At 42.9% G+C, this 19,841-nt stretch overlaps 2 protein-coding genes across 2 annotated transcripts in view; one reads left to right on the top strand and one right to left on the bottom strand.

The window, feature by feature from the left end:
• The window catches only part of LOC106838738 (fibrous sheath-interacting protein 2-like), an 85,314-nt gene extending 77,648 nt beyond the window's left edge, over positions 1-7,666 (top strand). Inside the window, exon 23 of the mRNA XM_070501786.1 lies at positions 507-7,666. Within this exon, the coding sequence (XP_070357887.1) occupies positions 507-709 (203 nt within the window). The 3' untranslated portion in view covers positions 710-7,666. The remainder of the gene's footprint in view (positions 1-506) is intronic.
• Positions 1,303-19,765, bottom strand: RBMX2 (RNA binding motif protein X-linked 2). Its single transcript, XM_070501742.1, has 6 exons — positions 19,645-19,765; positions 19,337-19,452; positions 17,883-17,934; positions 12,827-12,956; positions 10,980-11,157; positions 1,303-10,531 (listed from the first exon to the last, which is right to left on the bottom strand). Exons 1-6 carry the CDS (start codon positions 19,647-19,649, stop codon positions 10,029-10,031), a joined length of 984 nt encoding a protein of 327 aa, XP_070357843.1. The 5' UTR covers positions 19,650-19,765; the 3' UTR covers positions 1,303-10,028.
• Between the last annotated feature and the right edge of the window lie 76 nt (positions 19,766-19,841).

Raw genomic sequence — 19,841 nt, 5'->3', positions numbered from 1 at the left:
AGTCAACTGAAAATTCATCCAAAGTGAGTGAGAAATGATAGCCTTTTTTAATGCACTGCTGCTTTTACCTGGACATTCTAAAATGGACACCCACACTGGTGAGAGGTGAAAGTTACCTTTTTATGTAGAATTAACTCATCAGGCTTTTGTGGACAGTCATCTGCTAGCATGAGGGAGGCAGCCGCTGCTGAGCTGGCTCAAGAGCATCAGGGTGCAAGGAGTGCAGAGCTGGCCTGCGCGTCAGAAAGCCTGGGCCCTAGTGCCAGCTTAACCACTGTCTACCCACGTGACTTTAGACAAGGTGACTGACCTCACTGAATTTCTCCTGCTTCCTTCCCAGGGGTATCAGAAGGAGCAAATAAAGACTCTTTGTGAAAGCACTTTAAAAACCAAAAATTATTATATAAATGCTTCTTTCTGAATCTTACATTATCAATCCCCAAGTCTGACAGCCTCAACTGGAAAGCCCAATAAGTGACCATATTGCTCTTTTCATTCATTCACAGACGCTGATAAGCCCAGTACTTCCAAACAGGGCTCTGAGATGATGAGGAAGGTGTCATCAGCTTTACCCAAGGTGTTTTCCATATGTAATGCCAGTGCTCCCCAAACTCCCTCACCCTCACCCCTCAGCAGGACAGAAGCTGAGGCTACCGCACCTGACATCAGTGAGCATGCTGACCTTCCTCAAAAAATAAATGGTCTTTGAAGGATGATGCTGTGTCCTACACACTGATTCTTATAAATAACTGAAAATAGGAGCAAAGAAGGTACAAAAAGGCAGCTGGAGAGAAGGAGGATTTGATAAATGCTTTTTATAGGCATTTTGGCATGAGAAGAGGGGCTGTGCCTCATATAGAAACATCTAGCAGGCAGCGTGGGATTTAAGCTCTGCTCTTGAGGGCCCTGCAGGCTTGCTGGGAGATAAGACTTAGAAGCAGTAAGACAGTGTGTCATCACAGCTCCCGGGCGCTCCCGGGGTTCAGAGAAGGGAGTCATCGCTGTGAGCTGGAGCGGTCAGACTGTGTTTCCTGGAGGCTGTGGGATTGAGGCATCCTCAGAGGACAGGAGGGTTAGGCAGGCACAGAAAGCGCCAGGGAGGCTCTCACCTCGGGCCACACAGCTACGTACGCTGCTGCTGTGCCTGAATGGTCTAGTTCAGTGCTGTCCGACAGAATATTCTACAAGGATAGAAGTGGTGTATATATGCTCAGTCCAGGACAGTAGCCACTATCCCCACATGGTTCTTGAGGCACTCATACGATTGAGGAACTGAATTTTTCATTTTGATTTATTTCAATTTAAATAGCCACATGTGGCTAGTGGCTCCCTTATTGGATGGTGCAAGTCTGGTTAATACATGGCCACCAGGACACTAGTCAATTCAGATGAGGTTGAGGGGTCCCCTGAAAGTTCATTTCCAAAGTCTATCCCCAAACACCTAGGGCAGTGCCGAGATCCGACTCCTCAGAGGGGCTCTGAAGCCTCCAGGCATCCTCTTGGCCCCTTCAAGACACATGAACCACCAATGTGGCCAGCAGGTAGCTCATGCTTTCCAGTCACACCTGGAACCCTGTGCTTGCCAAAACCCAATTGCTGGAGAGAGGATAGGCCCCATCTAGAACACCAAAGTTAAGGAATAACAAGGAGCAAATCAGAACCTACCCCTGCCAGCTGGCCTCAGACAGTGCTTGGCTGGAAACTGCTCCCATGGAACAGAAACACCACTCTGGTACTGAAACTGCCACTCCGGCCTCCCTCTCTCCACTCAGTTAACAGGAAGATGATCACTCAGCTAGTCATTCTCATACCTCAGCTTTATCCAAGAATTTAGGACAGAGGAAGGTCCCAGCCTTATCTAAAACTCCCCGGGGAAATATTTCAAGGCAAGTAAATTTCCTTTATGCTGTACCTATAGTCTGTAAATGTTATGTTACTGAACTTTAGCAAATAGAATGGCAGGCAGTTCTGCCCAAATAGCACATATACCCAAATTTGGCTGCCTTGATCTACTCGCTCACTCCTGCCCTTACATACTGAAGTTCATCATATGCAGCAGTATAAGTTTTAAAGTTATTTTTTAAAGGTCCACACTAATGACAAACACTGATCTTACATATGGCTTTGTTTTAATAAGCTATACAAATCCAGTTCGAAATTCAAAAGTTACAAAAGGTACAGTGAAAAGTAAGCCTCTTCCCCTCACCCCCCTCCTCTCCCAGCTGCTACCTGGTTCTCCTCTCCAGAAGCAATCTGTTACCACTGGATCGAGTATACCTCCCAAGATAGTCTATGGATAACAAGTGTATTAACGCCTGACTTGAGAAAGAAGTCTAATTGAATATTCTCCCTCAAAAAGACAGAAAACAGAGAGAGAGGAAAAGAGGGGGGGAGGTGAGAATGGAAGGAGAGCGAGCGAATGTGAGCATGCTATTTGACAGCTATTTCCTGATGCCACGGCTTTAGTCTTTTTCTGTAGTTGCATTTGTAGCTTCAAATAAAGTCAGTCCTCATTTTTAAAACTGTTTTTTGTCTAATGAGCTAAATGTCAAAAGGTGAGCACCAGAATCAGAGTAATGTGCCTACCATAGCTGTTCAAAGCCTGCTGGCCAAAATACATTAAGAATATATGAGCTAGTATCTACAGTCCTTGGAAATGGACTAAATGTAATAGACGAAAACACTAAAAGTAAAAATGCATGGCCTCACTTGCAATGAGAGAAAATACAAATTAGAATAACCTGAAGGTATGACAATATACCTTTCAGAGAAGAAAAAGGGAATAAAATTATAAAATCCAGTGTTGTGCAGAATGTAGGGAAAGAACTACACTTGAACTCTATAGTGCTGATGGTTCCACAAATTTGATCTTTCTGAAAAGCAGCCTGACAATAAGTAAGACAAGCTATGGTTCTATCTGTACATTTGGTCCTGGTAACTCCACTTTGGCGAATGTGGTCCAAGGGAATAATACAAAAGGAGAAGATTTTTAAGACTCTGTATAAAAATGTTCATAGCAATACTATTAATTATGCTGAACAATTAAAACAATCCAAGTGGGGGACTGGTGCAGTGTATATCAGGAAAGAATGCTATACGGCCACTGAAAATGACACGGATACAAATGCACATGTAAGTTGGCACACAAAATAAGATGTGCACTCTGATAACAATCAGACGGTCTACTTTATGATTTACAATCATATGGTAAACTAATAAAAAATCCAAAGAACTTAGAGATTTAAATTAATAATCATTTTTTTACTGTTAGCTGCTGCTGCCTTTCTCTTGAAGAAACATCATCTTAATCATCATCAACATCACTTCTTAAGCCAATTCTAACCCTAACCTAAAGTGAACGGAATGATATCAAATGCCTCAGCTTCTTATGAAGCATGAGAAAAAAGAAAGCATTTATTCAGACGTTTTTGAACCATTCTTTCAAGAGGCTAGGTCATCTTCGCTCATCCCCAAAGTACTCTTCTAAATTCTAAGCTGGCAAACGGTAACCAAATTTTTGACTGATGTGCATTATAAAAAGTCTATTGGCCTTGGATTAAATATACAATAGCTATATATCTGTGTGACAAGCATACACTTTAGAGTAACTTAATTAACATGTATCATATGGTTTTGTCCTTTTATAGGACCTGGCACAAAATTTCAGTATTTTTAATGATTCATCTAGGGACAAATGTGTCTTCTGGTATACTAGTGGTCATACTTAATCTATAGAATACCAAATGCTTATCACGAATGTAATTGTTGATTATTTCCTACTGGAAAATATGACTTGCTCTTATCATCTATTTTATGACGCAGTTTCCAGTAACAATTGCAGAAATCGGGCCACTTATTTAGAGACGGAAGAACGCTAGGTTAAATCCTTCTAGTGCAAATAATCACACCCCAAATTACGTCTTCTAAGTTTACATTTTTAGATAAAATAAAAGACACCAGGAAACATTTGACTTTATTCTTTGCTCCTAACAGCACAGTACAGAGCACTTTACACTTCATTAGAATACCATTTAGACAATGACTAGATTATTCCTTTCAAAGAGCTTCAAAACATGTTTACAGAAGGGCTGACCTGTACCAGATAAGGATTATTTCCAATTTAAGATTCAATGAGTCCATAAACTGCCAAGACAGATCCTTAGTAGGTACGTGCCATGATAGGTTAGAGGAAGCAAAAATGAGACAGACAGAAAGACTAGGGTGTTAATTAGGCCACATGAAAGAAATACTGAGAAGCCAACAACTAAAAAGCATTCTTAATGAGTACTTCATTCAACATGGCTGTTTAGCTTTCAGGTCACTGGGAATTTTGTCCACCAATGAATTCCAACTGTCTTATTCACTATTCCCAAAGACCAACTAAAACCAACGACTAGCTGGTCATTTCGGGCTGGGCCTAGTGCAGGATGTCTATGTGCCTCTCAGACCTCTGACTGCAGGGAGCATAAGTGACCTACGGCCACAGCTGCTGAGCCCTGAAATCCATCATTACTGCATTTTCACCAAGGCCAAACTTCCCACGGGCTGCTCTCAGCCAATGACTGGGTATGGCAGAGATACTAAGACAGGCCATTCCTGCGAGACACAGGACGCCCCAACATGCGACTTTGGTCAGGGATGCTATCCAACCTCACAAAGGACAGCAAGGAGTAGACATGACACTACTTCACAAGTGTAGAAAGTAGACAGTGCAACTTAATGCATTAGAACAAGACAGTTTATTACAACACAGCAAACACCATGAGTATCAGCATAGATTTGCCAGTTCCCCTGCCCCCAAGTGCCACAGGGCAATGCAATGGGCTCAGGTGGATGCCACTCATGCAGTGGGAAGAACTGCAGCTGAGGAACCCAGGGTCAAGGACCTGGGACTTTTTGAGCAATGAGCAAACAAACCAGTGCCCCTCCCCTGGGAAGCAAGAAGTTAAACGGTAGTCACACTGGTTACCTTGCCCTTCAGAAATGGCTGAGTAACAGGGTACAGATAAGCCTTCCTTTAAGGACCCTCACCAAGAACCTGCAGGGATGCTCAGGGCCCATGGTGGACTGCCTCTCCAGACAGAGTTGCTTTGCCGAAATGTTCTTAGAACTGCACCACATAGTCTGACTTTTCCTACCCACCCTTCCTTCCCTCCCTCTCTCCTGCACAGGGCTCAGACCTGCATCTAGTCCCACAGCTCTCCCTGACTCCTCTGGCTCCCTCCTCATTTTCCCCACAGGCATTTTCCCTAATAAATCTCTCACATGTATAACCCCATCTTGGCATCTGCTTCTCAGAGAACTCAAACTAGCACAAATGGTGCCAGTGCTGGTCCAAGAAAACAGGCTGTGGTAAGATGGAGTTCTGAGACTGCTTTCATCAGTGCCTGGTGGACAAAATAGACACCGTCCTGAGGCGGGTGTGGGGCACGGATAGTCCAAGGCATAGGGTGGCAGTCCAGCTGCTAAAGATTTTTCTGGAGATGACCTGGGAAAACTGGGAGAGTGGTCTTGGAGATGCAGCGACTCAGGCTTTTGAAAAATATGGGAGAATAAGGCCTACAGAGACAGTGGAGACGGCTGCATACAGTTAAATTGTACCGATGCCCTGCAGCAGGGTAATGAGAAATGGATGACAGTTATTAAGTAGCTAAAGATTATGCGTGAGAGCCCAAGGGCTTCCGTGGAGCTTACAAAAAGGCCCTTATTTCCTACAGTGCAGGAGCGAACACAGCTGAGCAACAAAGAGAGGACATAATAGAGCTGCAGAACTCCAGGGAGATAAATACTCAATGTTTAATATGCGGTAGGTCTGCTTTGCTTAAGTCAGGGCTACATGACTTCATGTGGTTGAAAAATCCTGGGACCCTGAAACAGGGGATGGGAACATCTGGCCAGACACCCCAGAGGGTGTTGGCTCTGTAGATATCCCCACCCAGCCCTCAGAGTGCAGAGGGGGCCACCATTCCCTAGTAATGAGCTAGCACTTCCCCTGTGCTGGAAGATGCTGCAGAGGCTGCTTCCCCAACAAGGCAACTGGTGCCCCTCTCTGAGGAGCTGTGTCCAGCCCCTTTCCCAGTTACTAAGCTGATAACTAGGATTAGATCCCAGCATAACCTGTCTGGGGAAGTGCTGGGTCTAATGAAGAAGAGAGTATACACCAAAGAGCTGCAAAAATTAGCTGGGGGGTACTAACAGGAGCCAAGGAAGCACTGGGTTTGGATTTCAAGGGTGCTCTATCAAGAGGGCCAGAAAAGCAAGAGTTCACAGGCTTGGGAGCACTTTCTCAGGAGACAGGATTTGACGCCCCTGGCAAGGACCACAGGGGGTAAGTCTCTACTAAGGTGTCACTTAGAGGCCCAGAGGAAATGATGGTCACCACTGAGAAAAGTAGCAATGTCTGAGCTGCCAGGACGAATGGCAGAGGAAGGAATTAAAAGGCAGCGAGAAGTGGGCATGCTGGAGTGGAGATATTATATGAGGTGAAAAACCCCACCACAGGGTAGTGTTCCACAGAGGAGCCCAGAGGACACCCTATTCACCAAGGCCATCAGGAAGGCACTGGTGAAAAGGGGCACCAGCATCACTAAGTTCAGAGGTGCTGCAGGCCAGAGATGGCAGTAAGAGACCATACAAGGTCTGAAGGGCAGCTGGGGGCGCTTGACCCACAGGGAGTTGTGGAGGAGCACGACAAACCGACAGCCAACAAAGGTGCTGCTCAAGATTTGAGAGCTGAAAAAGACTAAAGCAGAGGAGCAGGGGACTGAGGGAGGTTTCCCCGTAAAAAGCCCTAATTCCTGGCTCAGTTTCCAGGCTTTGGCCCACTTTCACATCTGGCAGAGGGAGCTGGGTCCCTAGGAGGAAGGACAATGGTGAGTATGTGCTATTCCCCCAGTACTTCCCCCAAAGTGACCACAGCCACTTACGTGGGGGTATGTACACGGGGGAAAGAACAGCTAGACGTTCGAGGAATGCTAGACTCAAGATCTAAGTTGATGTTGACACTTAGGGACCTGCAGCAGCATCACGGCTTCTGTTAGACTGGGGACTTCAAGGGCTGAGTGATAACTGAAGTCCTGGCTAAAACAGTACTCACAGTGGGCCTGCAGACCTACACAGTGGTCATTTCCCAGTCCTTAACTGTGTAACTGGAACTGAGTTGGTAGCTGGGAGTAACCCCACGTGGGTCCTTGGCCTGCAGGGTAAGAGCTGTCACAGCGAGGAAAGCCAAGTAGAAACCTCTGAAACTGCCCCCACCCCACCCCCACCCCCACCACCATGGACAAGGGAGTAAACTGTGAGGCTTACTTTTCTGTGTCAATTTGGCTTAGGCTATAGTACCCAATTAGTCAATCAACTAATCTAGGTGTTGCTGTGAAGGTATTTTGCAGATGTGGTTAACATCTACAATTAGTTGATTTTAGGTAAAGGAGATTGTCCCAGATAATCTGGGTGGGCCTCATCCAATCAGTTGAAGGCCTTAAAAGCAAAATTGAGATTTCCCTGAGGAAGAAATTCTGCCTGTGGACTGCAGTGTCAGTTCCTGCTCAAGAGTTTCCAACCTGCCCTAAAAATTTCAGACTTGCCTACCTAGCAACCACAACTACGTAAGTCAATTTCTTGCCATATATATACGTGTGTGTATATATATATATATACACACACACACATATACACACTTTATCGCAAGGAATTGGCTTACAGTAGGATATATATATCCTACTAATTGTTTCTCTGGTAAAACCCTGATTGATACATAAATCAAACACAGTATTACATCCCAGGGGAGACAGAGTAGATCAGTGCCATTATTAAAAACCTAAAAGATGCAGAGTGGTAGCCCTTACCATGTATTTGCACCTACGGCCACATGGGGGTTCCCGTATAACCAGCTGGAGGAAGAGAAAACAGCTTGAGCTTGGTTTACAGACAGGTCAGCTCAGTACGTGGGTGCAAAATGAAGATAGATGGATGGTATCTGCATTACAGCCATGTTCAGGGGTGGAAAAGGAAAATTTTTCCAATGGATGCAACTGTAAGCAGTACAACTGACTTGGTGTGGAAGGAGTGGCCTGAAGTGAGAATATTTATTGAATATGTATAGACTCCTGGGCAGTGTCCAATGGTCTGACCATCTAGTTGGGAGCCTGGAAGGAAAAGTGCTGGAAAATCAGAGACAAGGGGGTCTAGTGTAAAGGCTGTGGATTGACATTTGGGAGCAGGCAAAGTATGAAGATTTCTGCGTCACACGTTAACACTCATCAGAGAACATCCACCACAGAAGAAGCACTAAACAAGCAGACAAAATGACTCAGACAGGTGCATGGGCCTTCGTCAATGGCTACCACACAACTGGCACGATGGACACATAAGTAGAGTGGCCACCATGGCTGATGGAGGCCCACAGCAAGGACTCCTGCTTACCAAGGCTGATCTAGTGAGAGTCTGATGGCAACTTTGGCTCAAGGACTCACTACTGGTCTTGCTGAAATGTTCTTAGAACTCCACATCAGTCTAAGACTTTTCCTACCCACTTCACTTCTTCCCTTCTCTCTTCTCTGGAGGCTAGACCTACATCATAGTCTGACAGCTCTCCCAGACGCCTCCAGCTCCCTCTTCATTTTCCTTCATGGCCATTTCCCCCCGCAAAAAATTTCTTACACATCTAATCTAGGATACAAACTAACACACCAGGTAATCTAACTTAGTGTGCTATTAAAGCTTTACTCCTCTGTTTTACAGGGTCAGAAATTCAACTTTAAAAATTCAGCAAGGGTATTAAGGTCTTGTGTAGGTACCAGTTCCTATCAAACTCATAAGGGAATGGTTGATACAAGAGAATGACAAGAATCTCAAAATGAGAAAGAACTGCCAAGCAGACCAGATAGATATGCAATGGAGCTGAAAAAGTGTTCCCTTCTCAACAAGAGCAGCTACTTGAAAATCAGACTAAGCCCAGAAGTAGCCTGGCATGTCTGGAACATGGAAAGGGAGCTGGCTAGCCAAAAGGTGGAAACCCAACTGTCCATCCACTGATGAAGGGATAAACAAAATGTGGTATATCCATACAATGGAATCCTATTCAGCCATAAAATGGAATGAAGTACCGAGGCTTGATACAACACGGATGAACCTTGAAAACATTATGCTATGTGAAGGAAGCCAGACACAAAAGACCACTTATTGTATGATTTCACTTACATGAAATGTCCAGGATAAGTAAATCCATAGAAATGAGAAGCAGATTGGTGGTTGGCAGGGACGAGGAGGAGGAGGGAATGAGGAATAACTGCTAAATGGGTACGTGGTTTCATTTTAGAGTGACGAAAACATTTTGAAACTAGATAGCAGTGGTGGTTTTAACGGTGGTTTACACTGCGAATGTACCAAATGCCACTAAATTGTTCTCTTTGAAATGGTTTTTATGTTAATTTCATCTCAATAAAAATAAATAAATAAATAAATTGCAAGAAAAAACCGTGGAGACATATCAACCAAAAAAAAAACAAAAAGCAAAAAAGAAGACGTTTAAAATTTCAAAAAAAGGGGGGGGCAGTGAGCAGGCTGATGTTAAGAATCACTATCACATTCACATCGAGCTGTCCGAACCTAGTCAAGCCATGCTTCTCTATGGTCCCATCTGCCAACAGGAAAGGTCACTGCAAGGGTTCTAAACATCTAGCACAAAGACTAGAATTCTAGAATTGCCTGATATTTCCTCTTTCCTGGACATTTCACCATAAAGTGGGGTCACAAATTCAAGGGCCATATGCTTGAACCCAAATTTAGGATACATACTCTGATTAAGTACCAAGGGTATTCCCAGGGACAACAGCTTTCGCTCAAAACTCCAGGACACTTGACTGTTGAAACTATAGCTCTCTCACTCACTCTACACTCAAGAGATTACAACAATGCAGCCTCAGAGATTTTACATATAGCAACAGTCAAAGCATAATTGAATTTGATTGCATTTTAGAAACATAGCTCATTTCCAATTCTACCAAGCAGCTGAACGGGCTGCGGCTTCAGTGATGCCTGCGGTCACTGGGATTAGAGGACTCCTGGTCCCAGGAGTGCCGGGCTCTTTTATGCCTATGAGATTTATCTCGGCTCCTACTTCGACTTCTGTGGCTGTGCCCCTCAGAGCGCTCACTGTGCCAGCTAGAATGTGTATCTGGGTTTCGGCCTCTGTCTCTATCCCTGTTCCTTTCTTCTCTTTCTTCCCTCCTGCTTGAGGACTTGTGTTCGTGCCTGGGCTTCTCCTTCTTCAGCTCCCTCTCTCGCTCCTCTGCTCCACTGCGGCAAGTCGTCCTGACCTCAGGGGAGCTGGGGTGGTGCTTCCGAACCTCCCTGGACTCTGACTTCTGACCCCTCTCTGAGTTCTTGCTGCTATGCTTTTTCGAGCCAGGGTCATCCTTTTCCTTTATTGTCTTGCTTCTGGGCGATGAAGAGGAGGCTGGCTGCTCTTCCTGTACCTCTCGGTCAGTCTTCTCTTTGTCTTTCTTTCTTTTCTTCTTTTCCTTTTTGTCTGGAGGAAAAAAGGGGCTCAATCAATGAGAAAAGGAAGACGGAGGAGATGTAAAAGAAAAGCATCCCTGGCAGCAGCATGAAGCAGTCACAGCCTATACTTCCAGAAAAGTGCCTCCAAGAAGCCAAGCTGGATGTCTGTCACCCTTGATATGTCAAGTTGCTGTATAAGGCAATTCCCACCCTTAATTACCACTTTAAAGACCCTACCTCCGAATACAGTCACATTCTGATGTACTAGGGGTTAGGACTTCAACATAAATATTAGGGGGACAGAATTCAGATGAGAATATTAGCCTTCCGCTGATACATCTCCTTTCCCAATTAAAGTAAGGTTCCCCACACCTTCCCCCTTCACACTTAAGAACTGATTATCAACTCTCAGTGAATGCTAGGAAGAGAAAACACTAAGACCACCCAGAATCTTCCCTTGGGTCTCAATGCTTTACCTTTTTTGTGTTTTTTTGTGGGTTTGTCATCTTCAGAGCCCTCAGATGAACTTGGTGAGGGGGTGCGAGCCCCACAGCCCTTCTCCTGGAGCCCTTTGCTCACGTCATCCATTTCCTCTGAGTCCTTAGGAGCCCGATAGTTAGACACATGATCCACTCGGATAGTTCTTCCTTTGATCTAAGACAGACAGCAATGCTTCAGCACAGACAGCCCTCCTAACAAACTATTTGAACCCAGCTGCAGAAAGCCACGATTTGAACATCCACTACCTTCCTGCTAATTCTATTCCTGGGGAAATCTCTAAAGCAGACCTACCCAACACATATATCCAGATATTAATTCGCTCAGCCCTCAGGGCAGCCAAGTGGGGCCTGGGCCAGCTGGAGCCCTTGAGGCAGTTGTCCTAGCAGTCTCATCAGTTTACCCCAGCGTGCCACACAAATATTTTCATGTTCTACGTGTGCCAAGAAGTGAAAAAAGGCTGAGAAGTACTGGCCGAAAGCACAAGCAGCATGGAAAACTGAGAGAATTCAGACGCACAAACAATGAATTACCCTCAATCTGTAACACTAATTTACAGTGAAACATACCAAGAAAAAGCCTGGCAGCTAGAAGGAATTCCTGAAATCGAGCTCAATGCTACAGCTGCTTTCTCGATACAGCAATTAGGATGAGGCCAAGGCAGACCAACGGTTGGGAGGCGGGAAGGAATCTAGGAAAGACCACTCTTTTCTTTGGCCTTCACACTTTGCTCTACCCCCACCATACTGGAACAACTGGCTCACACTGATACTTACACTGTGAATCACAACTCTCCGGGTGAACAACACAACAAATTAACCCCTCACTTAAAACAAAAACTTTCAGGCAAATACAGATTTATTCTATAGGCAAAGTCATCTGAAATTTTAAAAGTCTGGCTTTTGTTGTTCCAATACAAGAGCAGATTTTTATTCTTACCTTTAAGCCTGAGGAGCTTCTGTCATCTATCCTATTCCCCATTTCAACACATTTTGAAAACCCTCCTTCTATGGTGACTCCCTTTGACCGCGGGCCCTCTTAAAAATCAAGCCTAGAACCTTGTTCCACCCTGTCCTATAGCCTCCAGCTGTTCCATACTGGTGCAATCAGTGACACACTCTCCAAGTCAAGAGTCAGCTCCCAACCTGTGACAACGCTCGCTCAACTGCAGTGCTTTTCCTAAATGAGCACAGGGACCATGCGGAGCACAGAGAAGCCTCACTTGCCCCATCTCCTTCTCTCAGCCCAATGTCTCCCTTCCCAGGGTGGGAGCGAGAGGGCACAGAGGAGAGAAAACTTCATAATGAGTTACTTATGTAGAATTTGTCATCAGATTTTAACTAGAGAATTTCCAGGGCCCAGTACTGCTAAGTCAGTGGAGACATATGACAGACATACACAGCTATGTCCTAGGTCATGAAGCCATGATGGAGTCCCAAAACCCCCCAACAGAGAACAGCATGGGAGAGCAGTGTTTGCTAGTCTCTTCATTCTCCAATACATCAGAGATGAGACTAGAGTGTGAGGAGCAAAAGTGGAGAAATAGACGCCTGGCTGGGGACGTGGGGCACGATATCCATGCTTCTGGGAAGATGGTTTGCTAACAGATGGGGAAAAGGAACAAGTGCTGGCAGGGTCATGAGCCAACAGAATTATTTCCTGGGATCATTTCCTGGTTAATGTGTCCCCAAACCTCTGCAACCCTCACAACATACCCCACTGACCAGTACTGTCCTTGAGCCTGTGGCGATCAGGTGGGAAACGAAACCAAACCCCTACACACAGGAGAAGTCAGGCCAAATCCCAGCTTAGTAAGCACACTCACCTTGATCCCATTAAAATTGTCAACGGCCAGAATTGTGCTCCTCTGGTCCTCATAGCAGAGGAAACAGAATCCTTTGGATTTGCCAGTCTTCTTGTCCCGTACCAGATTAATGTTAACAATCTCTCCATATCTATTTATTTTATAAAAGAGTAAGACACTATTGATTTAAAATGCAAAAACTTTCAGATCGGACGACAAAACAAAATTCAAATAATACAGTTTGTACAGGAGACACATCTAAAACAAGATGACATATAAAGGTTAAAAATAAAAATTTAGACAAGGATATAGCAGAAACACCCAAGTAAAAAATGGGTGGTAATATTAAGACCAAAGATGAATTCAAAGCAAAAAAAAAAAACCATTAAATGGGACTAGGAGAGCTTTTTTACAATGAAAAAGATCCTAATACATAACAAAGGTATAAGTCATGAAACTTTATGCATAAATTAACAAATCAAAAATGTTAATTAAAAAAACTATTAGAAATACAAAGAGAAACTAATAGTTAAAGTTATGAATGATTTTAACACACAACCTTAAGTTTATAACACATAAAGTTGATAAAGACAAGGTCAGAGGAATTACTATAATTAACATATAATTATTTAATATAAATACAAATAAATATATAATTAATAATATAACAATTATATTGTTAACAAATATTAATGTCAGCCTAGTAGATATACAGATAAATTTGAATCTTACAAAAAGATGACAGTTTCTTCTCATGAATTCACGAAACACATATTAAAATTGACTATAGAATAAGGTCTCATAGTAAACTTCAACAACCTCCAAAAATAGAACAGATCATGTTCTCCAATCACAATGTTATAAAGCTGGAAATAATATTTGGAACAAAAAATATGCTACAAACTAGAACTTGAAACCTACTCTCCTAGCTAACAACTGGATGAAGGAGAAAGTAAAACAAAATAAAGAAAAAAATCAGTGGTAGACTCTTTAGGGAAATAATGAAAATGAGAAGAATATATGCCAAAACTTAACGGGTTAACTAAAACCATATTCAGGAAAATCTGTAACCTTAAAGAATTTTATTGTTAAAAAAGAACAAATGAATGTAAAAGCAAGCAAATCTAAAGAAAGAAGATGAGAGTTAATAAAGATAAAAGCAGAAATTAATTAAATAGGAAATAGAAAAAAATTCTACCTTACTCCTTGTACAAAAATAAATTTCAGATAAATTAAAGCTTCATAAATTAAAAAATGAAGTCATAAAAATAAAATAGGAATTGATAGATACATTATAAAATGATCACATACATATACCTTGGCCTGAAATCTAGAATCTTACTTAATAGAAAATACTAGAGATGATTCAACTAAGGTCAGGAACTATTTAACACTGTTTAATTTTGTAGGTATTGGCCAATGCGATTAGGAGAAAATGCATATAAGAAATGAAAAAAGAGGAAGTAAAACTATCTCTGTCTGAAGATTCTATATGATAGTATGTATAGAAAACCCAAGAGAATCACTGATAAACAGTGATAAAAACCAACAGTATTCAGTAAGTTGACAGGATATACAGTTGACAAAAATAAATCACCCTCTTACATACAAACACTAATCAGTTAGAAGATATAATGAAAGAGAAACTCCATTTATAACAGTAATGAAAAAGATAAAATACTCAGAAATAAACTTAACAACAAGCAATGTACAAAGCCTATATAAAGGAAACTTCTTAAAACTCCTTTAAGACACAAACATAGACTTGAACAAACACAAAGACATCCCTTGTTCTTGGATAGGATGACTCAACATCATAAAGATGGCACAACCTTCCCCCAAGTTTAAGTTAATACTTAAATTTAATATAATCCCAATTAAAAATATAAGTTGTGTTTTCCTTTCCTGGAGCTAGGTAAGTTGATTGTAAAGTTGTTGCAGAAAAATGAACGTGCAAGGATAGCTGGGAAAACCTTCAAAAAGAACAATGACGGGGAGTAGCTCTCCCAGACATGAAACACCCTGAAGAGCTTCTCTGACTAACTGGTGTGGGACTGGCACACGAAGAGACACACCAACAGAACAGAATAAAGCCAAGAAAGAGACCCAAGGACATATGGAAATATTAGTAAGTGATAAGGGTGACATTCCAATTTTCTGGGAAAAATATGGACTTTTTTATAAATGTTGTTGGAACAACTGGACAGCCATTTGAAAAAGCATGAAATTGGATCCATATTTCACACTACACATCAGAGTAACTCTAAATGGATCAGAGATTTCAATGTATAAAACTGAAATCATACAACTACCAGAAGAGAACACAGATGGGTGGGTGGGGAGAAATACTTTCTAATTATGACTCAAAATCCAGAAACAATAAAAGACTGATAAATTTCACCAAATAAAATGCTAGAGGGGTACACTATAAAGGGACAGCATGAGGGAGTGTTTGGGGTGATGGAACTACTCTTCATCCTAACTGTGGAGGTGATTACATAAATCTATGCATATATTAAAACTCATAGGACTGTACACTCCCTAAAAAGTCAATTTTACCAAAAAGTCACTTTTACCATAAGATAATTTAAACATATGAATGAATGAAAAAATAGTTTTGCATAGCAAAAAGCAAAGTGAAAAGACAAATGACATTATCAGGAAAACCAGTGAAGTTGAATAAATTCTATATGTTAGAAAATAATACTATTTTATCAGTGTTGATTTCCTGAATTTGATCACTATACTGAGGTTAAACAAAAGTATGTCCTTGTGTTTTGGAAAATACACACTGAAGAATTTAGGGATGAATGGGCATCAGGTCTGCAACTGACTCTCAAATGATTCAGAAAAAAATATATTTAAGTGGAGAAAAATAATAAAGCAAATGTGGTAAAATGCTAACATATGGGGGACTCTGGGTGAAGGGGATACAAGTATTCTTTATACTATTTTATAACTTTCCTATTTTAAGCCTGAAATTATTTCAAACTAAAAAGTAAAAGAAAAAAAGAATATAGGAGCTTGCTTGAAGGGACTCCTACAGACCAAATTGGGACAATTTGAGCATCAAGAAATAATGATGGTAATGTAGTAGGAAACATCAAATTAAAAAAAATAAGTCCATAGTAATACAATACATGACAAAGTGTTATAACAAAGAGTTAATATCCTTAATACATGAAAGGCTCTTATAAAATCAATAAGAAAATGAGGAATACTCCAAAAGAAAAAACAGGCAAAGGATATGAATAGATGATTTAGAAAGAAAAATAATAATAATGGCCTGTAAATCTATGAAAAGATGTTCAACCTCACTGATGATGAAATAAAGGCAAAGTAAAATAACAATGAGAAGCCATACGGTAAATATTTTTTTATAACCATTGCTTTTAGGATTCAGAAAAATGGGCATTCTAGTGAGAGTGGAAATTGATACAACCTTTTCAGAGTGCAATTTGGCATGTTTATAAAATATCTTAAAAATGCTAACATAGTGATCCAGTAATCTCACTGAGGAAACCAACAAGGATGCATACAAAATTGTATATACTAAGATGTACATTGCAGTATAATTTATAACAGCAAAATATTGGAAATAATGCCCATCATTTTTTAAAAAGACAATAAAGAAATGCACCAAAATGTTAACAGTTTTTCCTTAAAGTACATTCTATTTTCTTTATACTTTTTCCTCTCCTGCTATGACTATACATTACCTTGATAATCAGAAAACAAAGTATTTTTTGAAAGCCACTGTTATCAGTGGCAAAGGCAATCTTCATGGACAGCAATGTGTGTAGCCAGAACAGCGAATTAGAATAAATACACACACTACCTGATCATCACTCAATGCAAATAAGACAGAAACAGCTCCTAGATGGAAGGCTGAGCCAAGGAGAGGTACCACGAAGGGATGGAAATTATAGGCTGCACCTGCTGTGAACTTCCCGATGCCCAGAAGTTGGAGAAAGCAGCCTCAGTCCCTGCAGGGCCCTCTGCCTGTGTGCACTGCCCAAGCCCTCGACCATGGCCTTCTTCTCATGTGTACTGCCCAGTTTCTTTCCCTTGGCCTTCTGTCCTATATGCTGCCCAATCACTCAGCCAGAACCTGCTTCCCCCTAGGCTGCATAACCGTTCAGCGAGGGCCCTCTGCTTATGGGATGGCCCAACCATCCCCTGCCACGGCAATGCCTCTGTCGGGGGTACTGGCTGTGTTTGCTTTCCCAACCCCTTCTGCCATGGTCCCCTGACTGTACATGCTGTCCGACTTCTCAGCAACCGTCCTCTGCCCCTGAGAGCTACACAACCCAGGGGCCATGGTCCTCTGCTCCTATGAGCTGCCAAGGCCCTCTGGCTCTATGGACTGTCTAGCCAGTCTGTGTAGCTCTGGGGTTGTGCCTAGGCCCTCTCCTACCAGCTGCCACTACCAGTGTGAGCTGCCAAGGCCCTCTCCTGCCCAGTGCCACTGCTATCGTCTCATAGCAAAATGAAGACTATAAGGTTCTCCTATTCATTCTTGTTCCTCATCAGCCCATGATTCTCAGCATCTAGGTGAAGAGACTGGCTCTCCTCACTAACTTTACACTCATCTAGAAACAAAGAAACCAAACTACAGCCTAAACCTTTTGCTTTTTTCCCAATTCTTCTGTGCTTTGCCCTAATCCTACAATGCCACACAGGTGTGGGCCCAGAAGGGCCCTGTGATCCTATCATGGGTTACTCCTAGTTTGTAGAAACATGAGGAGATGGGCCAACATAGTATCTTCCTGAGAGTTCCAGTGTGTTCCAGTGTAGACCAGGCTGAACAAGCCCCAGTAAAAAAGGAATGAAAATAGACTAGAATCCCCACGACAGCCTCCTAAATCATCCAACTTCTTGGATTTTCCACATTGGGAGAGTTCTAGAAACCATGTCCTATGACTGATTCAGACTAGAGCAGAGGCTACAGCCCTCCCCATGCAGGGAGGCCGGTCAGCCTAGAATTAAAATAAATGGCTTTCGTGATGCCACAAAATGCATTATGGAAGCAAACTACTTTGATGACCCGAAATGCAGGAAATGAAAGGGGACTTACTGTGAGAACACACAGATGATGTCCCCTTCAGTCAGTTCATAAGGAAGCCCTCCTAGAAGAGAAAACCACATTTCAGTTCAACAAACATTTACCAAGTGCTGCTACACACCATGCACTAGGCCAGGCACTGAAGGTGCAAAGAAGAGTAAGCCACAGGGCCCGTTCTCAAAGAACTCACAGTCTGATGCAGTGACAGAAGCACATATAAGGCGCAACTAGTACAGAAAAAGCAGTGGTTAACTTTCACTGGAAAGGTCGGGGTCACCACCAACCAAACTAATCCTCCTCACACGCAAAATCTTACAGACAAAGAAGACAGTTTCCAGCACAAAACTCTGCTTCCACAACCATTTCTTAAACTCATCTGCCCTTTACTCACAAATTCATAGCTAAGATCCAAAATCAGTTTAAATAGCCAAATATTAACCCCCCCTCACAAAGACCAAGGATTATAAAGACAATTGTTAAGCATTTCACAGAAAATAACTTTCCATGCAAATGTTTCCTTCCTCATCTGTAAAATGGTGATATTAGTACTTACCTCACAGCAGTGTAATAAGAATTAAACAATAAAATAAATTTAAAAGAATTTAAAAAAAAAATATGGGGAGGGCAAAAGGGGGTAAAGGGGCACATATCTACGGTGACAAGTAAAAACTAGATTATTGGTAGTGAACACGATGCAGTCTATACAGAAACTGAAATATGTAATGTACACCTGAAACTTACACACTGCTATTAGGCAATATGACCTCAATAAAATAATTTAAAAGTTACATTTCAGCAACAACAAAAAAAGTATGGAAAAACTTAGAGAAAATAAACAAGGAGAAAACATTAGATACAAAACATATATATAAAAACGGCTTAGCACAATGGTGCAACAACCTCTTGAACAAACTGTCAAATTACTGGATGTGACACAGTGAATATAGAGATGGTAATACAGCCACGGACAGTACGCAGCAGCTAATTAGACGAGGAAAATTAATTCTGAGCAAAGGGGAAAGGAGTGGCGGGGGACGGGGGGTGCGGGCAGTTAGCAGTAATATTGGATGGTGGCTAAGACCTTGAGTTCTAGAATCCCATAGTTGTGGCTGTTCTACTTACTAGCTATGTGACCTTAAGGAAATCCATTACTTTCTCTGCACCACAGTTTCCTCAGATGTGTAATGGGGGGGCGGGGAGTGATAATATTGGTTTCTGAGAAACCAAGTGGCAAGACTCTCAGCACAGTGAACGGCAGACAGTAACTACCACGGGCACTGATTTGGCAGGGAGAGCAAACTAGGAATGGGGGAGAAAAGAGATATAGAAAACCAGGTTATGGGCAGACAGCAGAAGGAAATAAAAGTGGGTGATGAATGTCGGGAGGAATGAAGGGCGGGAATGCTCAAGTACTAGGAAGCAGGCCGAGAGTGAGGAGCTCTGCGGAAGGAGGACGTGGACCTCACCCAGGAAGATCCAGGCGCTGTCCTTGTACTCAGAATGCCAGGACACCTTATCTGCCACGCCAAGCTGGACCTCACGCTCATTCAGCTCGTTGATCAGCTTCACTTTAGTTAAAGGGCTGCAGCGGGAGCAGAAAAGCCGACAAGTAAGCGCGGCCTGCCTGAGGTGAAGGGGAGCAAAACTACGGGACTAGTTTTCTAGTCTCCGCGCTTCTCCCGCCCCTCAGCCCTGCAGACGCTCTGCCACCCGAGCCCGGTGGGCCACCCCGGCGGCCCGCTCCCGCTTCCTCAGGGGGAAGCTGAGGCCTTACTTCATCTCCGCGAGTCCGCGCTCAGCACCGAGGCATTCGCTTCCGGGCGAGGCTGCAGGGCGCACGCGCGACCCGGGCGCCGCGTCCCCATTGGACTAGGCGGAGCTCGCGCTGCGCCGGAAGAGTTCGGCCGCTCCAGGGGTGCGGCGCGTGCGCACTCGCGCGGGAACAGGCTTTCCTCCAGGAGGGGTTCGTTC

Source organism: Equus asinus, chromosome X (genome assembly GCF_041296235.1).
Source record: "Equus asinus isolate D_3611 breed Donkey chromosome X, EquAss-T2T_v2, whole genome shotgun sequence".
NCBI classification, from domain to species: Eukaryota; Metazoa; Chordata; class Mammalia; order Perissodactyla; family Equidae; genus Equus; species Equus asinus.
The sequence above is the reverse complement of the archived record's forward strand: the minus strand, read 5'-3'. Positions and strand labels throughout refer to the sequence as shown.

Excerpts from the sequence above, each read along its gene's own strand:
- RBMX2 (XM_070501742.1), bottom strand. Across the intron at positions 12,957-17,882 it reads ATCATCTGTGTGTTCTCACA|ATATGGAGAGATTGTTAACA; the intron begins GTAAGTCCCCTT and ends TAAAATAAATAG. Across the intron at positions 10,532-10,979 it reads CACAAAAAAACACAAAAAAG|ACAAAAAGGAAAAGAAGAAA; the intron begins GTAAAGCATTGA and ends TTTTTCCTCCAG.